This window comes from Crocuta crocuta, unplaced genomic scaffold (assembly GCF_008692635.1).
Source record: "Crocuta crocuta isolate KB4526 unplaced genomic scaffold, BGI_CrCroc_1.0 scaffold334, whole genome shotgun sequence".
In the NCBI taxonomy this organism is placed as follows: Eukaryota; Metazoa; Chordata; class Mammalia; order Carnivora; family Hyaenidae; genus Crocuta; species Crocuta crocuta.
In genome coordinates, this window is record NW_027533260.1 from 1,494,025 (window position 1) to 1,514,585 (window position 20,561).

Consider the following 20,561-nt stretch of genomic DNA (forward strand, 5'->3'; position numbering starts at 1 on the left):
AAACACACAGCCTCCCCCGCCCCGCCCCACCCCACCCCACTCCCGAGCCCACATTCCAGACCTAGGCATGATATGTAAGTAAATGGCATGGGTTAAACATGCTGAGGGCTGTGGGCAAAGGAAATAGATCGGGGATGGAGGCGGTGGGTGAGGGAGGAGGGGTGGCTGGCTGCACCTTTAAAGCCACAAGATCCAGGTGGCCTCATGGGGAAGGTGACATTTGAGCAAACGTTTGGAGGACACGAAGGTGGAGTCTCACGGAAGGGTATTCCAGGCAGAGAGTTCCACGTGCAAAGGCTCTGGGGTAGGAGCCTGCCTGGTGTGTGGAAGGAACAGCAACAAGCAGCTGTGGCTGGAGCACAGTGAGCCAGGAGAGAGGGTGGGAGGTGAGTGCAGATCCTGTGGGGCCTCGTGGTCACGCGGTGAGGACTTGGGCTCTGCTCCGAATGAGCCAGGAGCCAGAGGAAGCTCTGAGCGGAGGGCAGACGGGCTGCCGACCTGGGTCTCCCCGGCTGAGGTGCGGGGAGCCCATACGGCACACGGATCCTGCGCCAGGGCGCCTGGGTTTGCATCCTGGATCTGTTCTTTCCTCGTGGTGCAGAGTTTGGGTGAGCAATGCCGAGGGCCCGGCTGGGACCAGGCTGGTGGAGGTGGAGGTGGTGAGAAGTGGGCCGATTCTGGGTGTGTTTCGAAGGTGGAGTCACCAGGGTTTTCCAGCAGAGCGTGTGTGGGAAGAAACAAGGGAGGGTGACTCTTTTAGGTCTGAGCCGGCCCCTTTGCCTGGGCCCGTTTGCTGGTGCATCTGTCATCCCATCTCCCAGGGCCACTGGCCTCCAGACATTTGACCCACATCCCTGTCAGGGGATGCCACTTGAGCCCCGTGGGCGTAAGGGAACTTATAAGTCACTCTTGGGTCTGCGCAGCCACGCGGCGTGGCAGTGCTAGGCACACACCAAAGTGCGTGCATCTCACCCCTGGGGGTTCTGGCACCCCCACCCCAGAGGCCACCGACCCCATCAGACCGCATGTTCCCCCAGGGGGAGAGCGTGCTGCCCATGAGAGCGGGTGCTTGTGAAGGTGCAGCCAAATGCCTCCCTCCATGGATGGCTAGCCGGTGGCAGATGTGGGGCCGCCGAGGGAGCCAGTGGAGGAGCTGGAGGATATAACTTTTAAAAAAAGTTTACTTATTTATTAGGAGAGAGAACACGAGCACCTGAGAGGAGAGAGGGAGAGAGAGAATCCCAAGCAGGCTCTGCGCTGCCAGCTGAGCCCGACGCGGGGCTCGATCCCGCAAACCGTGAGATCATGACCTGAGCCGAAGTCAAGAGTCAGACACTTAACTGACTGGGCCCCCCAGGCTCCCCAAGAAAGTAACTCTTTCATTATCCAGATAAAAAAATGGAAAAAATAAATCACCCCTAGTCCCACCACCTAGATATAAATAACTACTGTTTACATTTTGTTTAAAACCTTCCTGGCTCTTTTCTGTGCCTATGCAAATGGACTTTTAAATTATTTATTTCAGAATGATGCGAATTAATTTAGGAAAACTAGAATTTATACCTAAGTAAAAACACAGGGACAAAAGCCAAGCGTAATCGACACTCCCAGGTAACCCCCATTGGCATTTAGTGTCTTTCTGGCCAGTGCCCAGGAGGCCGGGTTGGTAAGCGGATTTCTGGGGTTTTTTATTTTTTTGAGAAAAAAATGAAATCACACCATTTGATACCAGTTTGCAGCTGACTTTCAACACCTAAGAGCGTAACATGAACATCTTTCTCTCTGACACTAACGCTCGGCCAAATCAGTTTTAATCACCGCATAGGATTCCGCCGTCCTGTTCCTTAACTAGTCCCTTCTCGCTGGTGTTTTCACTGATATAGACAGCACTGCAGTCAACGACCTCAGGGCCCAGTCTTGGGAACTTTCCCGATTCCGCCCTTGGGAGAAATTCCTAGAAGTAGAATCTCAGGGTCAGAGGGAAGATCAGAGAGACGCTGCCCCACAAGCCCATGTGCCCTGTGTGTGACTGGTTCTTCCTCAGATATGTGGGGTAGTGCGCGCACACACACACACACACACACAGCCTGATATCAAAGCCCCATAGAAATGGCCTGACTTCTGGGGATTTGAGAGCCTCCCTGTCCTGCCCATGGTCACCTGCCTCGTCTGGCTCTGCACAGATGATCACTCTCATGTGGGGGGGGGGGAACCTCACCCTGCTCCCCACTGGACCCCCAGCACCGAGAACGAAGCCTGGTACACGGCAGGTGTGTAGCAGGTAGTGGTCTATGAACGGAAGGTCAGCTCCCCAGCCCCTGCCTTGGGGGCTTGGCAGTGGGAGGGAGGTGTGTATCCCTGCAGCACTTGCAAGAGCTGGGGAGCAGCCCTGAGGCTCTGTCACCTCCCCCACAAGCCCCGGCACAGGGAGACCCCAAGTGCACTGACTGCCTGCAATGACCTCTCTCCAGAACAGTGGCGTCCACCTCTGGAGAGGGTTCAAATGCCCTTCTGGACATGACAGGTGGTGGAAACGGTTGTTTTAATGCCCTTCGCAAGCAAAATAATTTTTTAAGTATCAGCAGCCTTCCGTGGGCCCTCGAATCGTTCCTGAGCCTGGATGGGCGCACGAGCCCTGAGCCTGTCGAGTTACCTTCTAGGCAGAGGCCTAGAGACCCCCCTTCCCCTCGATCTCACAGCCCTGACAGCCATGAGGCCGATCAGGCCACCTGCCCCGGGGGCCCCCCATGAGCCCCCCACTCCTGGGATGGGCCTGGTCCTCATCTGCTCGCAGGCTCTGTTCCTCCTCACCCGAGCCCCCACCCTGATGTGTTTACTGTGGATCTTTCTGCTTGTGTGTGTTCTTGCAAAGTGCTTATTGTGTGCATGTATTTTTAATTTATGTAAATGAAGCTGCATTATAGATGGCTTTCTTTGTCTCACTGTTTTCACTCAGCCCGGGGTTTTTAAGAGCCATCCACATCAGGGTGTGCGCGCGTGCGCGTGTGCAGGCGTGTGTCCACTCCGTTGGCTTAACTGCTGCAGAGTTCTCTTTGGAGGGTCCCCCCCCTCCTGCCCCCACCCCCGAGTCAGGACAGACACCCAGGAGGCTTAGAGCTGCCTCCACCACCAAATCTCCCCCAGGACCCCTTTGGGAGCCACGTGGTAACATCTTTGGGGGACTCTCTGGGTCAGAGGTCATGCGCGTAATTAACCAGTGCCCCTCAGGGTCCCCTAGGAGGTTGTGTGGGCAGTGTGTGAAGGCACTTGGCAAAGACATGTGCTTCTGGCCTAAGAAACCCATCCACCCACCCGAAAGATGCGCTCAGAGATGCTCCAGAGAGAGGAATGAGGTTGGCCCAAGGGCCAAAGTGTGGAACAGAAGCTGCCTCGGTTCTCGGTAGTCAGGGTCAAGTGAATCGGCCGCATCCTCATAGCCGAGCGTCCCGTCGCTGTTTAAAACAGAGTTTCGGAGAATATCAAATGACACAGGGAAATGCTTAGCATGTAACACTGAGCTTTCAAAGGATGCAAACGGGACACCCAGTTTGTGTTGTAAAACTGCCCTGAAAGGAGGGGCACCTGTGTGGCTCAGTCGATTGAGCGTCCGACTTCGGCTCAGGTCATATCTCGAGAGTTCGTGGGTTCGAGCCCCGCATCGGCATCCTGCACTGACAGCTCGGAGGCTGGAGGCTGCTTTAGATTCTGTGTCTCCCTCTCTCTCTGCCCCGCCTCTGCTGTGCTCTCTCTCTCTTTCTCAAGAATAAATGAATAAATTTAAAAGATAATAATAAAATAATAAAACTGCCCTGAAAGCAAAAACAAAACCCAGGGCCACCCAGAAACGTCTATACCGACTTTCCCATCCACCTAGTGCGATGGAGGGAAATCGCACTTCTCTTCACTTTCTTCAGTCGCTAAATTTTCTTCAGCGAGGGCTTTTCGTTAGTAAGAAAAATTCTACTTAAATATAATGTGCACAAGACAACAGTCTGTAGTGGGATCCGCTCGCCTGGCCTGGAGAAGGGACCAGAAACCAAACCTGCGAGTGTTTACCCTGAGCCGGGGGACTGGGGGTGAGTCTTCCTTCCCGGGGGCCCCTCATTCCCACAAGGACACGATTACTTGTCCCATTTGACAGATGGAAAATGAGACGGCCCCTCCCCTGGCTTCTCACAGCCAGAATAGTGCGTCTACACTGTGTATACTGTCTACACCGCCGCCCCACCAGCTTCTGTTTGTGCCCCTCAGCCGCCCGGTCTCCTTGTCGTTTCCTGGAGCCCCGGCACTGCCCCCTTTTCCTTCTTTATTGTTGGGTAATATTCTGTCCGATGAAGTTACCGCGATCTCTTGATCCATTTCCTGTCGATTGGCATTTGGACAGTTTCCAGTTTGGGGGGGTCCTGACTCTGCCTGACTTTTGATTTAGAATTTTTCGAGCCGGAGCGGGTGTAGTGGAATCCCTCCTCCCCATTCATGCCGTGGAGCGTGGCCTGCGCGGTCCAGGCCACAGCAGGACTGGGACTATCAGGGAGCCGGCTCCGGGAGGGACAGCGCAGGCCACACATCACAGGTGGTGGAGCCCGAGGCCATCGAGCTCGGTCCCCCAGGTGGTCGACCTGTTACCTTTCCTGACTGAGACAGCACCCTTTGAGACATGGCCCCTGCCTCCAGCCTCCTGCATCCCTGGACCCCTTCACACTAGACGTCCCCTCTTTCTGGAATGCTCTTCCACTCTCCCCTGCATCTACTTAGCATCAGCGCTTAACGATTGTGGGGGACAGTTGAGGCTTGACTCACAGATCTTCTTCGGGCATATTTTTGAAACTGTCTGGGCCTCCGTTTTGTCATCTGTGAAATGGGGATATAACAGTGCTTCCATCATAGAGCCGCTGAGAAGCTCAACACTTTCATTCTTTGGACAAGCAAGTACTGAGCGCTACTGTATCCTAGGCACTCCCGGATGTCCTGGGGACACAGCGTCACGTGGGGGCAGTGCATTTGCTCATGAGGACTTAAGGCGGGGGACCCTGGTGAGGCCCCAGGAGCTGAGCAGCTCTAGCAAGGACTGACAGTGAGACCTTTGTCATGGTCACCCTCGTCCTTCTTGACTCAACGTCAGAGACGCCTTCCCTGAACCCCTAGTCAGGCCAAGGCCCCCTGGTCCCCTCAGCACTTGTGTGCAGCACTTGATTGCACTTGCGCACACTTGTTCATGTCGCCACTGGCCCCAAACGCAACCGTTATAGGAACCAATCAGAGGGTGTCTTCCCATCTTGCAGAGTGCTGTGGCCTCTGAGCCTCAGGAGAGGGACAGGGGGGGATCCCCATTTTTCAGTTGAGTAGACAGAGGCGTGAGAGATAGGAGACCTATGTCTCCCCCTCTATTACTTAGGTTGCTTCTCTGAGCCCGCCTCCTGCCTGGAGGGTGGGAGTGGGGGAGGGGGTGCAGCCCCCCAGCGATGCTCCAAGCTCTTTCCACAACTACCCCGTAAGTCCTGTTCTTCCCCCCACTTCACGGACCAGTGAGGCTGCGCTGTAGGAAGTGAGACCCTTGTGCAGGAAGCCATAGTTGGGGGGCAGAGTTGGGACTTAGTCCAGGCAGACTGGCTGCAGAAATTGATTTTTCCAACACGAATTCCTGATGCTTCCTAATGCGTAGCTGTCTGGGCTCTAAGTAGTCCTGGTGATTCAGTCACAGAACTAAGTGACACTGTCCACAAAGCCCGGCCCTGCTCTGGCCTTGTCCTTGCTCATTAGCACACCTGCCCCAGATTCCTCCTGGCCTCCCACCCGCCGTCGCCCCCACCGCCCCAGTGACAGTTTCCATGTCACCCCCGGACTTTAAGATGGGCAGTGCTCCCCTTGCAGCAAAGACCCTTGGCAAGGAGGCCTGTCCCTGTCCCTGTCCCAGCCACACCCGGGGCGGGGGGTGGGGAGGTGCCCCCTGCTGGGCCCAGACACCACCCCAGCCCTGCCCTTCCAGCCTTTCTAAAAACACACCTCGCCTTTGAAGGGCCAGAGCTCCATTCCGCCCTTGCCTGGCGCCAGGCTCGCTTCCTCAAGGGCCCCAGACACCGGTGGCTTGATCCTTACAACACCGGGCAGGGGGTCTCCTCCCACGTGGAAGCAGCCTCCAAGCCACTCCCTAAATTGCCCGTTCCTCCTGCGTCTGACTGGCCCCAGCCTGTCAGTCCGCAGCACCCAGCTCATGCCCCAGTTCCTTTATTGAGCAACTACTATGTGCCAAGCTCTGCTGCAGGACCTTTGCACAGCTGGGTGCAGAGAGGGAAGCACATGAGGGCAGGACCCCTGTGCTCCAGATGGAGGTGGAAGCCAGGTGGGGGGTAGGGGGCCGGGGGGCCTCAAAGGGAAGAAGCTCTTTGACCCAGCCCGAGCCTTCACCTAACCCCACCCACCCACACTGCCTTGGGCAAAGCTGGGGTGCACTTAGCCCCTGACACAGATCTTACCCCCCCTTCCCAGGGCATTGTCTGCACCCAGGTTCAGAAGCTGTCTGGGGTGGGGACAGCGGTGCAGAGGTGACGAGCAGGCCACACTCAGCAAACAGGGCAGGGCTTGGCCCGGGAGGCCCGAGAAGGGGACTCCCAGGTAGATGAATGGAAAGAGGTGAGGGTGAGGACACGAGGGAGGGGATGGCCCCGTGAGTGTGGATGGACAGTCACACACATGGGCGAATGGCGCTGGCATCTGGGAAGGAGACTTCTCACCAGGCAGGGGTGGTTAGGAGAACGGCTGTGTTGTTGCTGCTGCTGTTGGGGAGCCTTGCGTGACTTGGGCCCCGACCAGGCGCAGAGGCTGGGATGGTGTCCCGGGAGGGGACAGCGTGAACTCAGCAGTGGAGGAGGACGGAGGTGACAGACGCAGACATAGAGGGTGCACTTCACCTCGAAGGCACTAAGCCCTCTTGTGGGGAAAGGCATTTAATCCCCGCACCAGTCATAAGAAGTAGATTTTATAATCTCCATCACACAGAGGGGGCAGCAGGCCCCAGGAGGTCTAAAATGCACCCAAGAGGGGCGTCTGCGGGGCTCAGTCGGTTGAGCGTCCGACCTCGGCTCAGGGAATGATCTCAGGGTTCATGAGTTCGAGCCCCGCGGCATGCTCTGTGCTGACAGTGCAGAGAGGTTCTCTCTCTCTCTCCCCCTCCCCCACTTACTCTCTCTCTCTCTCTCTCAAAATAAATAAATAAACCTTAAAAAATAACAGTAAAATAATAAAATTCACCCAAGTCCCAGAAATGGTAGAGAGGCAGCCCGAGTCAGGACTCCGGCTGTCTGACCCCAGCATTTGAACCACCAGGCTACGGGGCTCGTGAGCAAGAGCATCGCCGGCTTGCGGCAGGGACGAGACAAGTCTGTGTGAGCACAGCAGTCATCTGGGGAGCTGAGGAGCCCTGGGGTTTGAGCTCTCTCCTCTGAGGTAGATAGTGGGGGCCACCGAGCTCTGGCCGGAGTCCGTCCACACCTTTGGAGGGTCGGCCTGGGGTGGGGGACAGGGCGTGCTATGGAGGCTGACACATTGATTCCAGATTCCCTCACCCAATATGGCTCCTGCCAGTAGAGGTCAGTGCCAGCAGGGCCCGGAACCTTCTAACAGGGACAAGTTTAGAACCTGTTGTTGGGCAAGACAATAATAGCGGCAGAAACGACATTTCTGGATTTCGATGAAGGAGGAGATGCTGTGTTCTAAGTGCTCAGTCTGCCCCTGGGCTGAGCGGTGTTGCTGTGACACAAGCTTGTCCTCACAGGGCCACAGGGCCTCAGGGCCCTGCACCCATGCCACAGAGGAGGACACTGAGGCCCGGGAGGCTGAGTCTAGACCCAAGCCTGCCAGGCTCCTGCTGTGTCCTGGCAGTCAGCGAAATCCCCACTGAAAAGAAGGCCCAAGGCTCTTGTCTTGGAAGGAGGAAAAGAGAATCATCATAAAAGCATTTGGTATAGGGGCGCCTGGGTGGCTTAGTCGGTTAAGCGTCCGACTTTCGCTTAGGTCATGATCTCGCGGTTCGTGGGTTCGAGCCCCGCATCGGGCTCTGTGCTGACTGCCAGCTCAGAGCCTGGAGCCTGTTTCAGAGTCTGTGACTCCCTCTCTCTCTGACCCTCCCCTGCTCACGCTGTCTCTCTCTGTCTCCTAGAAATAAATAAAAAATATAAAAAAATAAAAAAAAAAAGAAAAGACAGCGAGCAAGCTGCTAAGCTTCGTTATCGGTTCCATACACTCAGAACATNCATTAAAAAAATAAATTAAAAAAATAAAATAAAATAAAATCGTGAATGCAAAACACTAACACACACAAGAAAAGACAGCGAGCAAGCTGCTAAGCTTCGTTATCGGTTCCATACACTCAGAACATATTAGAACAATTTATTTTAATAGTATTAAGATGAACAATTCACTTAATCATCTCCCACCACAGTTAAATTTTTAATAAAGGAATTCTTGACAGTTTATTTTCTTAAAAACCCCAACAGAACACAGTGGGATTTTTTTCAGTGTTAGTAATGTTTACCTACTGTAGCTGAAGTGGCGAGTCCCCTAAATAATAGGCCAAGCTCCAGGATGAAAGAGGAGAGGCCCCCCACTCCCGGGGTTGGGAGTGGTCGTCGATGGGGCCACTCGCCCTTGCCCGACTGGGGCCTGTACCCTTGACAATGAGCACAGAGCTGGGCATGGGGGGAGGAGGGCTCAGCAACCTTGGACTGAAGAAGCAAGGAGACGAGGGTACTTGGCTATTAGGTGGCTGTCAGAAGCCAGACCCCAGGACAGCCTCCTCTGCAGCACAGCAGAATAGCAGCCAGACCAAATGTTAAGCTGGGAGGACAGGGTGCGGGGATTGCCCACGCCAAGAACCAGTCCCCACCATGTCCATCCTACTCTGTGCCAGTGGTCATCTACTCTGGGTGGGGGGGGCTCAAGCTGTGCTGTAGAACGGCCCACACCTGCCCCTCCCCCTACAACCAGGGAAGCATCCACGATCTGTTTACACCATTGCCATTTAAAATGATCATTTGCATAATTATTATGTTTAGCATCCTCCCCACTCGAGGTCAGGCTCTGGGAAGTCAGGGCTGCATCTTTCTTGTCCACGGCTGGATCCCCAGAGCCCAGCAAGATACTTGACACATAGCAGGCACTCAAAGAATATCTGTCAAATGAGCAAATCAACACGTGGGTAATGGTTGAATAATGAACCGGCTCCATGGCTCAGAATGCATTGAAACCACGAGAGAGCCCAACCCTCTTGGCTTGAGCTGGGCAGACAGGCAGAGACTTCGTATTTATTTAGATTGAGGAAAAGCAGACTTTGAGTCCTGGTTCCGCCACTTTGGATCTGTGAGACCAAATCCTCAGCGGTAAACCATCAAACAAGAGGGGAGGCAGGGACATGTGGTTGATAACACCCATGTGACAGATTTCCACAAGGACTAAATGAGATCGCCACCTCAGAGCATGTAATACAGGGTCTGGTACACAATAGGCACTTAACAAATAATGGTTTTCCCCTACTGCCTTATTGGGAACCTGCCCGGGATGGCATTTTGTTTCAGAGTCAGTTGTACTGTTTGAGAGGAGAAGAGAGGAACTGGCCTGACTTTAGTCTTTAGGTGCGCATGTTAAATTTTAAGGGTAACCATTAAAAGAAGAGAAAGAGAAAATATATAAATTCTAAAATAATAGATGGGGGAAATTGAATAAGAAGAAAATCAATGAAAAAGATGACAGGAAAAGAGAAAGAATAGGCTGTAAAAAAATCAGGACAAACAGAAAGCACAAAGTAACAGTAAGAATAATTCCAAATATATTAGTAATTATAATAAATGTAAATGGACTAAATTTCCATTAAAAGACAGCAATTTTCAGACCATACTAAAAGCAAAATCCAGGGGCACCTAGGTGGCTCAGTGTCTTAAGCTTTCAACTCTCGATTTCAGTTCAGGTCATGATGTCACCATTCATGAGTTCAAGCTCCTCATTAGGCTCCATGCTGATGGTGTGGAGCCTGCTTGTGATTCTCTCTCCCTCTCTCTTTGCCCCTCCAGTGTGTGCTCTCTCTCTCTCTAAATAAATAAATAAATAAACTTTAAAAAATTCCAAAAGACACACCTAAAACATCAGGTCAGAATGGATGAAAGCAAATAAGATAGCAAATGCTAACCAAACAAAGAGTAAGTTGGAACCAGAACTCCAGTGCTCTTTCAGCTCCCAAGTTCTATCTCTGAGGGTTTCAACATGTTGGCATTGTCATTCAGGCCAAAAGGTGTGCAGGCCCACATCGACTGGCATANTGCTAACCAAAGAGTAAGTTGGAACCAGACTCCAGTGCTCTTTCAGCTCCCGAGTTCTATCTCTGAGGGTTTCAACATGTTGGCATTGTCATTCAGGCCAAAAGGTGTGCAGGCCCACATCGACTGGCATAACTGCGTGCTCTTCAAACCAGAGCCTTGTCCATTCTGGGCTATTCACTCAACACACTTGGCTGAAGTCGGCCATGAACTAGGCCTTGAACAGGGGACAGGGAATGCAGAAACCATCCAGATTGACTCTCTACTCATTCACTCATAGCCTAGCCAAGGAGAAGGACGTGTCAAACCAGTGTGATAAGAGAATGTGTTTGATACCTTAGCAGGGGAACAAAGAGGGCTTCCTGGAGGAAGGCAACTGGAATTTCCCACGTAGAGGAAAGATGCTGAGGAAGAAACTGGATGCCCAGAGATGGGACAAATGTTCATGATCATTATTAGCTGGAACAATTTAAAATTATATATATTACTGCATGCTTGCCCTGCTCCGAGCACTCATGATCGTGTCCAAGCCTCACAGTAATCGTGCAGCACCTGTGAGGAAAGAAGGTTCAGAGAGAGCAGGACACCTTCCGAAGGTCACACCACTGATCAGCGGCAAAGCCAGGATTCAAACCCAGACCCGGCAACTCCCCACTAGGCTGCTCCCCAGGCCTCCTGCAGAGAAGGGGGAACTACTGGAATCCTGGTAAAAATAAAAAGCACTCGCTATTTAAAGCACCCCTACAGCACATCTTCCATAAAACCAGGCTTCCTCTGCAGCACCACCCCCGTCCTGCTTAGTTCTCAAGCGCATTAGTAAAGTGGTTGGGGGGACCCCACCCCCCCTTGGAAATGCCCCCACCTCCCTCCACACACACCCTTCCCGTTGCAGCTGAGACAAGGCACGTGGAGAAGGAACAGCCTCAGACTCTGCCAAGATGCACGTTGTGGACAGACTGTAGTTGGGGTCCCTCTGTGCAGAGGGTGGGGGAGACGTCTCCCTTGTGCACTTCCCAGTGGGCACAGCAGGCAGCCCTACGGAGTCACCGGACCTCACTGAGCCTCCGGCTCCAGGTTCAAGCCCCGGCTCTGCCACTTTCCCATTGTGTGACTTGGCTAAGCAGGTTCCTTCTCTGACAAGCCGCCTTGCGAGGCTGCCAGGGGAACAGCCGACTCGAATGAAGAGTGGCCGGCCCAGCACCTGGCATTCGTCACCGGGGCTCAGCGAGCACCTGCAGTGCCAGGCCCTGGGCCGAGCAAATGTCAGCGACTCCCCTGAGTCTTCAGGACAGCTTTGTGAGTGGACATCTTGATGCCCTTTCCTGGGGAATGGCCCCTCCCCTCGTCGGCTCCTTCATAACTGCTTTATCCCCACGAAATAAAAAGCAATGGATGAATGAATGAATGAATGAATGCGTAATGAATGAGACATTTGGGCTGGATCCGAGGGGATGAGCGGGTGTTTTCTAGGCCGAAGAAAAGGGTAGGGCAGCCTGGGAAGAGGGAACAGCATATGTAAAAGTGGAGGACCTGGTGAGATAGTTCCAGGACTTGTTATTGGCTGAAAGGTCACAGGAGTGAGGACGCTAGGGCGGTGAGGGTGATGGGTGTGCAGAGGGTAGGGGAGAGGCAGGCAGGCGCCAGGCCAAGCAGGGCTTCTCATGCAGGCTGAATCTTCTCTGAGAGCACTGGGGAGCCATGGAGGGCTCCAGAGGAGGGCCCTGGGTGTAGCAAGACCCTGGAGATGGGCTGTGGCTGTGAGACCTTCCAGAGGAGTAGAACCACAGGCTTGCTAGCCGACCGCACGGGTGAGGCCACAGGTTGTGTGGGGTCTGAGGCTGCAGGCCCGCCTTGGACCAGGAAGGTGGGCTGGGGATCACACTGCGTGAGAGCTGGGACCCTCGCAGGAGGGAGGAGCAGGCAGGCACGTAGTGTGTTCCCACTCGGCTTGCAGACTGTTTGCTGGGACCTGGGGAGGCCCTGGAACTAAGTGCCACCACGACCCAGTGAAGACGTGGGTCTCCAGGACCTGGGCCGGCGGCCCTTCCCTTCCAGATTTCTCTGTCCAGACTGTCATGTCTAATCTTTTAAGAGCCCACCTCATTGTCTCCCTGGCGATTAGTGATGGCTGGATCCTCCTCCTGCTGCTGCTGTTACTATTATTATTCATTTATTTTAAAAAATTTTAATGTTTATTTATTGTTGAGAGAGAGACAGAGCACGAGTAGGGGAGGGGCAGAGAGAGAGGGAGACGAGACACAGAATCGGAAACAGGTTCCAGGCTCTGAGCTGTCAGCACAGAGTCCAACGCGGGGCTCGAACTCATGAACCGTGAGATCATGACCTGAGCTGAAGTCAGATGCTTAACCGCCTGAGCCGCCCAGGCGCTCGGTTACTATTGTTTTTAATACAAACAGTGAGTGATAAGGGCCTGCTCTGTGCTGCACCAGCGTTTCCCAGGGCGATGATCAAAGGCACCCTGCGAGGAGGGTTCTGTGGCTGTGATGTTTGGGAAACCCAGAGTGGGGCCAAGTGGAGCTATCCTTTCCCACAGGACTTCCCTGAACCTCACCCCCTGGCAGCAACACCTCCAGAAGGGACACGCAGCTCCGGTTTGATCAGGAAAGCTTTTTGTCACTGCTGTCGAGTAGCACCCCAGGGAACACACTGGGACCACCCGGCCAGGCTCTCCCGTCTGCTCCCGGAGGAGACCAGGGTACAGTGACCCACGTGGCCGTGGGAGGCAGCCCCCAGGGCCTCTCAGGGTCCTGGGGCCGCCCCCAGTCTCGGGCGCAGGCACAGCCACACTGCCCACTGCCTGCAGAGACCCCAGGCCAGCCTGCCTCTCCCTTCCCTCCGGCCCTGGAGGTCAAGTCCAGCAGGTGCCAGGCCCCAGCGGCTGGCAGAGTTTCCCGAGGGCCCATCGCCCACCGGTGTGCTTTAGAGAAGACTCCTTCGAGCGATAGCACTTGCCGAGGTTTTGTCCCATTCTAGAAGTTAGCTATGTTCACTGCAGGAGATTAGAGAAGTGTATTAAGGAAAATAAATAATTGACCCTGGCAATTCCATCTCAATGTCCCAAAGGAAGTATAACCCTGGGAAAGAATTTTGGATAGCCATGAAACTTGTTTCGAAGTATATATCACGATATGGGAAAACACAATGTAATCCTATTAAGGGGAAATGCAGGGCCAAGGTGTGTGTGTGTGTGTGTGTGTGTGTATTTTAAGTTTATTTATTTTGAGAGAGAGAGAGAGACAGCACGCAAGCAGGAGAGGGGGAGAGAGAGAGACCCAAGCAGGCTCCTAGCAGTCAGCACAGAGCCTGATGCTGGGCTTGATCCCATGAACCATGAGATCCTGACCTGAGTTGAAATCAAGAGTCAGATGCTCAGCCGACTGAGCCACCCAGGTGCCCGGAAGGAGAGTATATTGTGTCAGCAAAATTTGTAAAATATAAAAGAAAACAAAGATGAAAAGAGATATCCCTGCATTATATGTACAGAGAAAAGGCTGGAAGGATATATATGAAATCGTTCACGTAAGTTAACATAAGTCGATGTCCCACGGCTGACTTCTCTTGTCTTCTTATACTTTTTCCTAAAGTGAATATATATTACTTTTATCAGCAGGGGGGAAAGGCACATGGAAATTTGCTTTCTTGTTCTATCTCACATCCCAGAGGCCCGCAGGAGACTTTAGCGAATGTGTGGTAGAGGGCTGGGTCCCTTTCTGGTCCCTACTCTGAGCTGGACCTTTCCTCCACCACCCGGACTCCATCCCACTGTTCCTAGAAACCATTCAAGTGCTCTGAGGATCGCTAAGTTTTTTTTTTTTTTTAATGTTTTTATTTATTTCTGAGAGAGAGAGAGAGAGAGAGAGCGTGAGCAGGGGAGGGTCAGAGAGAGAGGGAGACACAGAATCCAAAACAGGATCCAGGCTCTGAGCTGTCAGCACGGAGCCCAACGTGAGGCTTGAACCCACAAACCATGAGATCATGACCTGAGCCAAAGTCAGACGCTTAACCGACTGAGCCACCCAGGCGCCCTGAGGATCGCAAAGTTTTAACGGCCTGATGTATTTCCTCATCTACCCCTTTCACCCTGAGGCCACAAAGACCACCTTGCTCAGCTGCCCGGGGTTGTTTTCCTCAGGAATCTGGTTTCCATGAAGGGACTGGGCCCCTAAGACAGCGCTGTGCTCCAAGCCCTGCGGCGGCGGCCGCTGGAGGGGCCTGGACTCGGCTGGGTGACAAGGACGTAGGGACAGCTGCGGCAGGGGCTGGGGGTGCGTGACACAGGAGCTGGGTGTTGAAGAGCAGATGGCAGGTGGCCAGGAACAAAGGTAGGGAGGGTCTTCTGGCAGAGGGGACAGCAAGTGCAGAGTCCTAGGGACTGTGTTCTGGGACTTGCTGAGCAGGACAGGGAGGAGGGGGGGGGCGGCCCTGGAAGAGAGAGAAAAAGTGAGCGGGTGAGGCGCAGAGAGAGAGAGAGAAGGAGAGAGAGAATCTCAAGCAGGCTCTGCACTGACAGCGCAGAGCCTGACGTGGGGCTCGATCCCACGAACCACGAGATCATGACCTGACCCGAAATCAAGAGCCCCAATGCTTAACCGCCAGAGCCACCCAGGTGCCCCAGAGACTGGGTCTTACTGTGGGTTGGCACTATCGATGTAGTCCTGGTCTGCGTCAGGGAGGAGCGGGAGAATCTTGTGCTGGGAATAATGGGGGGGGGGGTCCTGGAGGGAAGGGGCTGTGCGTATAGACAGAAGTCTGGGGCCAGGTATCCAGGTGGGAGAGGAGGAGGCTGAGTCCCGGGCCTGGGATGGAGGGGATGAGACAGGGAACCGAGAAGAGAGCTGAGAACAGTGTCAGGCTCCCGCCTCTGATTTTCAGCTGGATGGTGCGGGAAGGGAGCTTTGTGCCCCAAGAGCCGCCCTCCCCGGGCTCTGAGGCCGATGGTGCACCGCTGGACGCCAACTACATCGATAGGTCAGGAGCCCCCGAGCACTCTCCAGCGATGGCACCATGGCCCCCAGAGGGACTCCCGTTCTCCCTTCACGGCCAGCCCTGGGTGGGAGGCTCAGAACGGGCCAAGCGCAGAGCTGGGCGGGGGGCTTATGAACGGGGCTCCGGGCTCCATGTTCACGGCCACACCTGCGTGTGACCAACGGTAACGGCGATGATGTTACAAAGACGGAGCCCCGGCCACTGGCTTCCTCCAGGCACCTTCAGAAATGCGCACTAACAGTCCCAGTTCATAAAGCTGCTAGAGGATAAAACTCTGTTGCATTCACAAAGCATCGAGGAGTCAGGGAAGCGCCCGGTATATCTGCATAGCCCAACACGAAGGCCATGGCCACACGGGGCCACTGAGCGCGTGAGCTACAAGCCACGAGTGGAATTTCAGAGACTCGTAACATACCTCCTTCGTAAGTTCTCCTTTTGATGACGTGTTGAAATCATAACATTTTGGATATACTGGGTTAAATAAATATATTCTCAAAATTACTTTCACCTGTTTGGGGTTTGTTTGTTTCTTTCATGTGACTCCTAGGAAATTTAAAAGTAACGAAGTCCTCACTGCATTTCTGCTGCCGTTGTTATTTTGTGATTATGACAGTACTGGGAATGTTATTACTGTTCCTGAAACTGGGTGCCTCTCAGGTTAAAAAAATTTTTTTAAGTGTTTTTCTACATATTATAAAAGTAATTTTTGTTTATTAAAAAAATATAGAAAGGAGGGCGCCTGGGTGGCTCAGTTAGTTGACTCTGGCTTAGGCCATGATTGAGCCCCACGTTGGGCTCTGTGCTGACAGCTCAGCNATAAATAAATAAATAAATAAATAAATAAACATTAAAAAATTTTAATATATGGAAAGAATTAAAATTTCCCATAATCCCCAACAGCTGGAGTTCACTACCAAGAAGAGTTTGGAGTAGTTCTTGACAGTCTTTTCTCGGTGCACAGATGAGTGTACACAAAGTCACAGGGCACCTGGCTGGCTCAGTCAGTGGTGGAGCGTGCAACTCTTGATCTCAGAATTGTGAGTTCGAGCCCCACATTGGGCATAGAGATTATGTAAAAATAAAATAAATATATATATTTAAATTTATTTACTTTGAAAAAGAGAGAGAGCACAAGCATGGGAAGGGCAGAGAGAGAGGGAGAGGGAGAATGGCAAGCAGGCTCTGCACTGACTTGGGGCGGGATCTCGCCAAGCATGACATCATGACCTGAGCCGAAATCAAGAGTCAGACGTGAGCAACTGAGCCACCAAGGCGCCCTCCAAAATAAAATCTTTAAAATAGAATCCGACAAAAATAAATAGATAGATAAATAAAATAAAATAGAATCCTACGAAGTCATGACTTCAGAGTATGCTGTTTGGAGGTCTCCATTTTCCCCTTAAGATTACAATGCAAGCGTCCCCCAAGGCATTGACTAAGCTTCAGAAACGCCATCTGATGCCTGCGTGGTCTCAGAGTACCTGGCACCATGACTGTGAAGGAGAATCAGGAAAGGTTCTGCCTTCCGGGCCCAGCACTGCCCCTCCTGTGGTCCCTCAGCCTCAGTCTGAGAGGAGGCGGCCAAGTTCAGGAGTTAAGAGCTGGGACCCTGGGGGCAGACAGCCTCAGTCCAATCCTAAATCCATCATCTCCTCCTCTGTGACCTTGGGTCAGTCACTGCACCTCTCTCTGCCTCCTGCTAAGATGGAGATAATTCATAAACCCCCACGGGGAACCCTTGAGGCCAGATGTGTTTTGGCATCTGATGTTAGAAAGGTGAGGTACTGGGGTGCCTGGGAAGCTCAGTCAGTTGGACCTCTGACTCTTGGATCTCAGCTCACGTCATGATCTTACAGTTTGTGGGTTTGGGCCCCGCATCAGGCTCTGCACTGACAGTGTAGAGCCTGCTTGGGATTCGGTCTCTCCCTCTTTCTCTGCCCCTCCCTTCTCCTTTGCTCTCTCTCTCTCTCTCTCAAACATAAATAAACATAAAAAAAAGAAACTAAAACAAAAAAAAGAAGAAGAAAGGTGAGGAACTAATGTACAGTAATGTACAGCATATATTCAGTAACACCTCCTGACTCTTCTAAACCTTATCAAGTGTGGGAATATTTCTAGAGTGAAGTGTTTGAATAGTCACATGAGTGGGATCAATAAAAGCTTTAAATAGCCTCCCCTGAGTTCTGATCAGACCCTACCACCGAGTGGCATTTGGTGCCAAAGCTATGAACAATCCCTGGGTTTCACAGCTTGATGGATTTCACAGTTGCAGATACTGAGTAAGTACCCATCTCGTAGGACAGTTTGGCGGATTAAATGAGTTGTTGCCCATAAAGCATTTAGAATGGTGTCCGGTGCCAAAGAAGGACTCAATGCATGTTAACTGGCGGTGTGAGTATTTTTAATCCTTTTTTTTTTTTATTGAGGTGTAATTTACATACTGGCATGTAATTTCCATATAATGAAACGCCCCCATTTTAGGTGAACAGTGTGGGGAGGTCTGCCGGTCTTATTCATCCACATAGCCACTGCTCCAATTGGGAACACTGCCATCACTCCAGAAAGTTCTCTCACGCCCCTCCCCGGCGTGGCCTGCCCCCCCACACACTCAGAGACGGCCGCTTAGCACACATACAACGTGGAACCGACGGGACCCTACCACACGCGCTTTTTTTGTGGCCTGGCTTCTTTTGCTCAACGCGATGCCAGCCCACGGCATTTGTGGTGTGTATGGATAATGGTGTTCCACCGAGCGGACAGGCACACAGCGTGTGTCCCTCACGGGTTGAGAGACACTGGGATCGTTTCGGGTTAGGCCGTAATGAACACAGATGCCGTGAGCGCCCATCACAGAACCTTGGATGGTCAGCGGCTCTGCTCTCCCTTGGGGAAGAAAGACTCGGGAGTGGAAAGGCCAGTGGTGTGGAAGGGGGATGTCTAGCCTTCACGGAAACAATGAAAGTGTCTCCCAAGGTCTCCCGGTCCTCCCCCCCAACAGCGAGGGGGTGGGGGCTGAGGGAAGGGGGCGGGGCCCGCTGGCATCGCTGATCCGTGTCTCCCCTCCCCCACCGCAGGTGATCCGGACAGACACGTTCAAGCACCTGCGGCACCTGGAGATCCTGCAGCTGAGCAAGAACCTGGTGCGCAAGATCGAGGTGGGCGCCTTCAATGGGCTGCCCAGCCTCAACACGCTGGAGCTGTTCGACAACCGGCTCACGACGGTGCCCACGCAGGCCTTCGAGTACCTGTCCAAGCTGCGCGAGCTCTGGCTGCGCAACAACCCCATCGAGAGCATCCCCTCGTACGCCTTCAACCGCGTGCCCTCCCTGCGCCGCCTCGACCTGGGCGAGCTCAAGCGGCTGGAGTACATCTCGGAGGCGGCCTTCGAGGGCCTGGTCAACCTGCGCTACCTCAACCTGGGCATGTGCAACCTCAAGGACATCCCCAACCTGACGGCCCTGGTGCGCCTGGAGGAGCTCGAGCTGTCCGGCAACCGGCTGGACCTGATCCGCCCGGGCTCCTTCCAGGGCCTCACGAGCCTGCGCAAGCTGTGGCTCATGCACGCCCAGGTGGCCACCATCGAGCGCAACGCCTTCGACGACCTCAAGTCGCTGGAGGAGCTCAACCTGTCCCACAACAACCTGATGTCGCTGCCCCACGACCTCTTCACGCCCCTGCACCGCCTGGAGCGCGTCCACCTCAACCATAACCCGTGGCACTGCAACTGCGACGTGCTGTGGCTGAGCTGGTGGCTTAAGGAGACGGTGCCCAGCAACACGACGTGCTGCGCCCGCTGCCACGCGCCCGCCGGCCTCAAGGGCCGCTACATCGGCGAGCTGGACCAGTCGCACTTCACCTGCTACGCGCCCGTCATCGTGGAGCCGCCCACGGACCTCAACGTCACCGAGGGCATGGCCGCCGAGCTCAAGTGTCGCACGGGCACCTCCATGACGTCCGTCAACTGGCTGACGCCCAACGGCACCCTCATGACGCACGGCTCGTACCGCGTGCGCATCTCCGTCCTGCACGACGGCACGCTCAACTTTACCAACGTCACCGTGCAGGACACGGGCCAGTACACGTGCATGGTGACGAACTCGGCCGGCAACACCACGGCCTCGGCCACGCTCAACGTCTCGGCCGTGGACCCCGTGGCAGCCGGCGGCGGCGGCCCGGGAGGCGGCGGGGGCGGCNCACGGAGAAGGCGTTCACGGTGCCCATCACGGACGTGACGGAGAACGCCCTCAAGGACCTGGACGACGTCATGAAGACCACCAAGATCATCATCGGCTGCTTCGTGGCCATCACGTTCATGGCCGCCGTGATGCTCGTGGCCTTCTACAAGCTGCGGAAGCAGCACCAGCTGCACAAGCACCACGGGCCCACGCGCACGGTGGNGAACCACCACCACTACGTGGCGGCCGCCTTCAAGGCGCACTACAGCAGCAACCCCAGCGGCGGGGGCTGCGGAGGCAAGGGCCCCCCGGGGCTCAACTCCATCCACGAACCTCTGCTCTTCAAGAGCGGCTCCAAGGAGAATGTGCAAGAGACGCAGATCTGAAGCTGCCGCGCGGGGGCGCCCCCGGGGCCCCGGGGCCGGACTGNGACCGCGCAGGGAAGGTCGGGAAGGAGGGTTTGAAGCCCCGCCCGCGCGTGGACCCCAGGGCGGCTCACCCCAGCGAGGACAGGGTGGGCTCCGTGTCCGGATCCTCCGCGGTTCTGGCCTCGCCCCGCCCCCCCCTCCACCCCAGGCGAAGGGAGGGGCTGCAGGATTAGGGGCAAGTGGCCGGAACCCTCCGCTTTTCCGCCTCGCTCTCAACCAACCCTTCCCGGCCCTCAGCCTTCCAGGGGAGAGAGGAGCTTTCCGAGGGGGCGTCCTTTCCCCTCATCCCCAACAACCCTCCTTTTACGGTTCATTTTTTTGCAGTTTGACGCCTGTCCCTTCCCTCTCCCCCTTCGCCCCCCGAAACTGAAAAGAAAGACAGACGCGCGGTCAGAGCCTCCAGACACCCGGCCCTGCCCCCCACCTNCAATGACTACCTGCTCTGTAATTACTTTAAAAAAAAAACACGGAAAAAGTAAAAAAAAAATATTTTTTTTGGTCATGAAAGCATGGAGGACAGACAAAACAGAGTGAATGGGGGGGCGTCATGAGAGGATGGAAAAGTCAGGTGTCAGGGCTCCCCCCCGGAGGGTGGGGAGAGTCAGCACCTCTGGGTGGTCTCGGGCCCTCTCACCCCTGACCTCGGG

At 54.3% G+C, this 20,561-nt stretch overlaps 1 protein-coding gene across 1 annotated transcript in view; it reads left to right on the forward strand.

The window, feature by feature from the left end:
• Positions 1–19,914, forward strand: part of LRRC4B (leucine rich repeat containing 4B) — a 25,465-nt gene extending 5,551 nt beyond the window's left edge. The window contains 2 exon segments of the mRNA XM_077747181.1: positions 18,386–19,454; positions 19,457–19,914. Of these exon segments, the coding sequence (XP_077603307.1) occupies positions 18,386–19,454; positions 19,457–19,872 (1,485 nt within the window). The 3' untranslated portion in view covers positions 19,873–19,914.
• Positions 19,915–20,561: the final 647 nt, after the last annotated feature.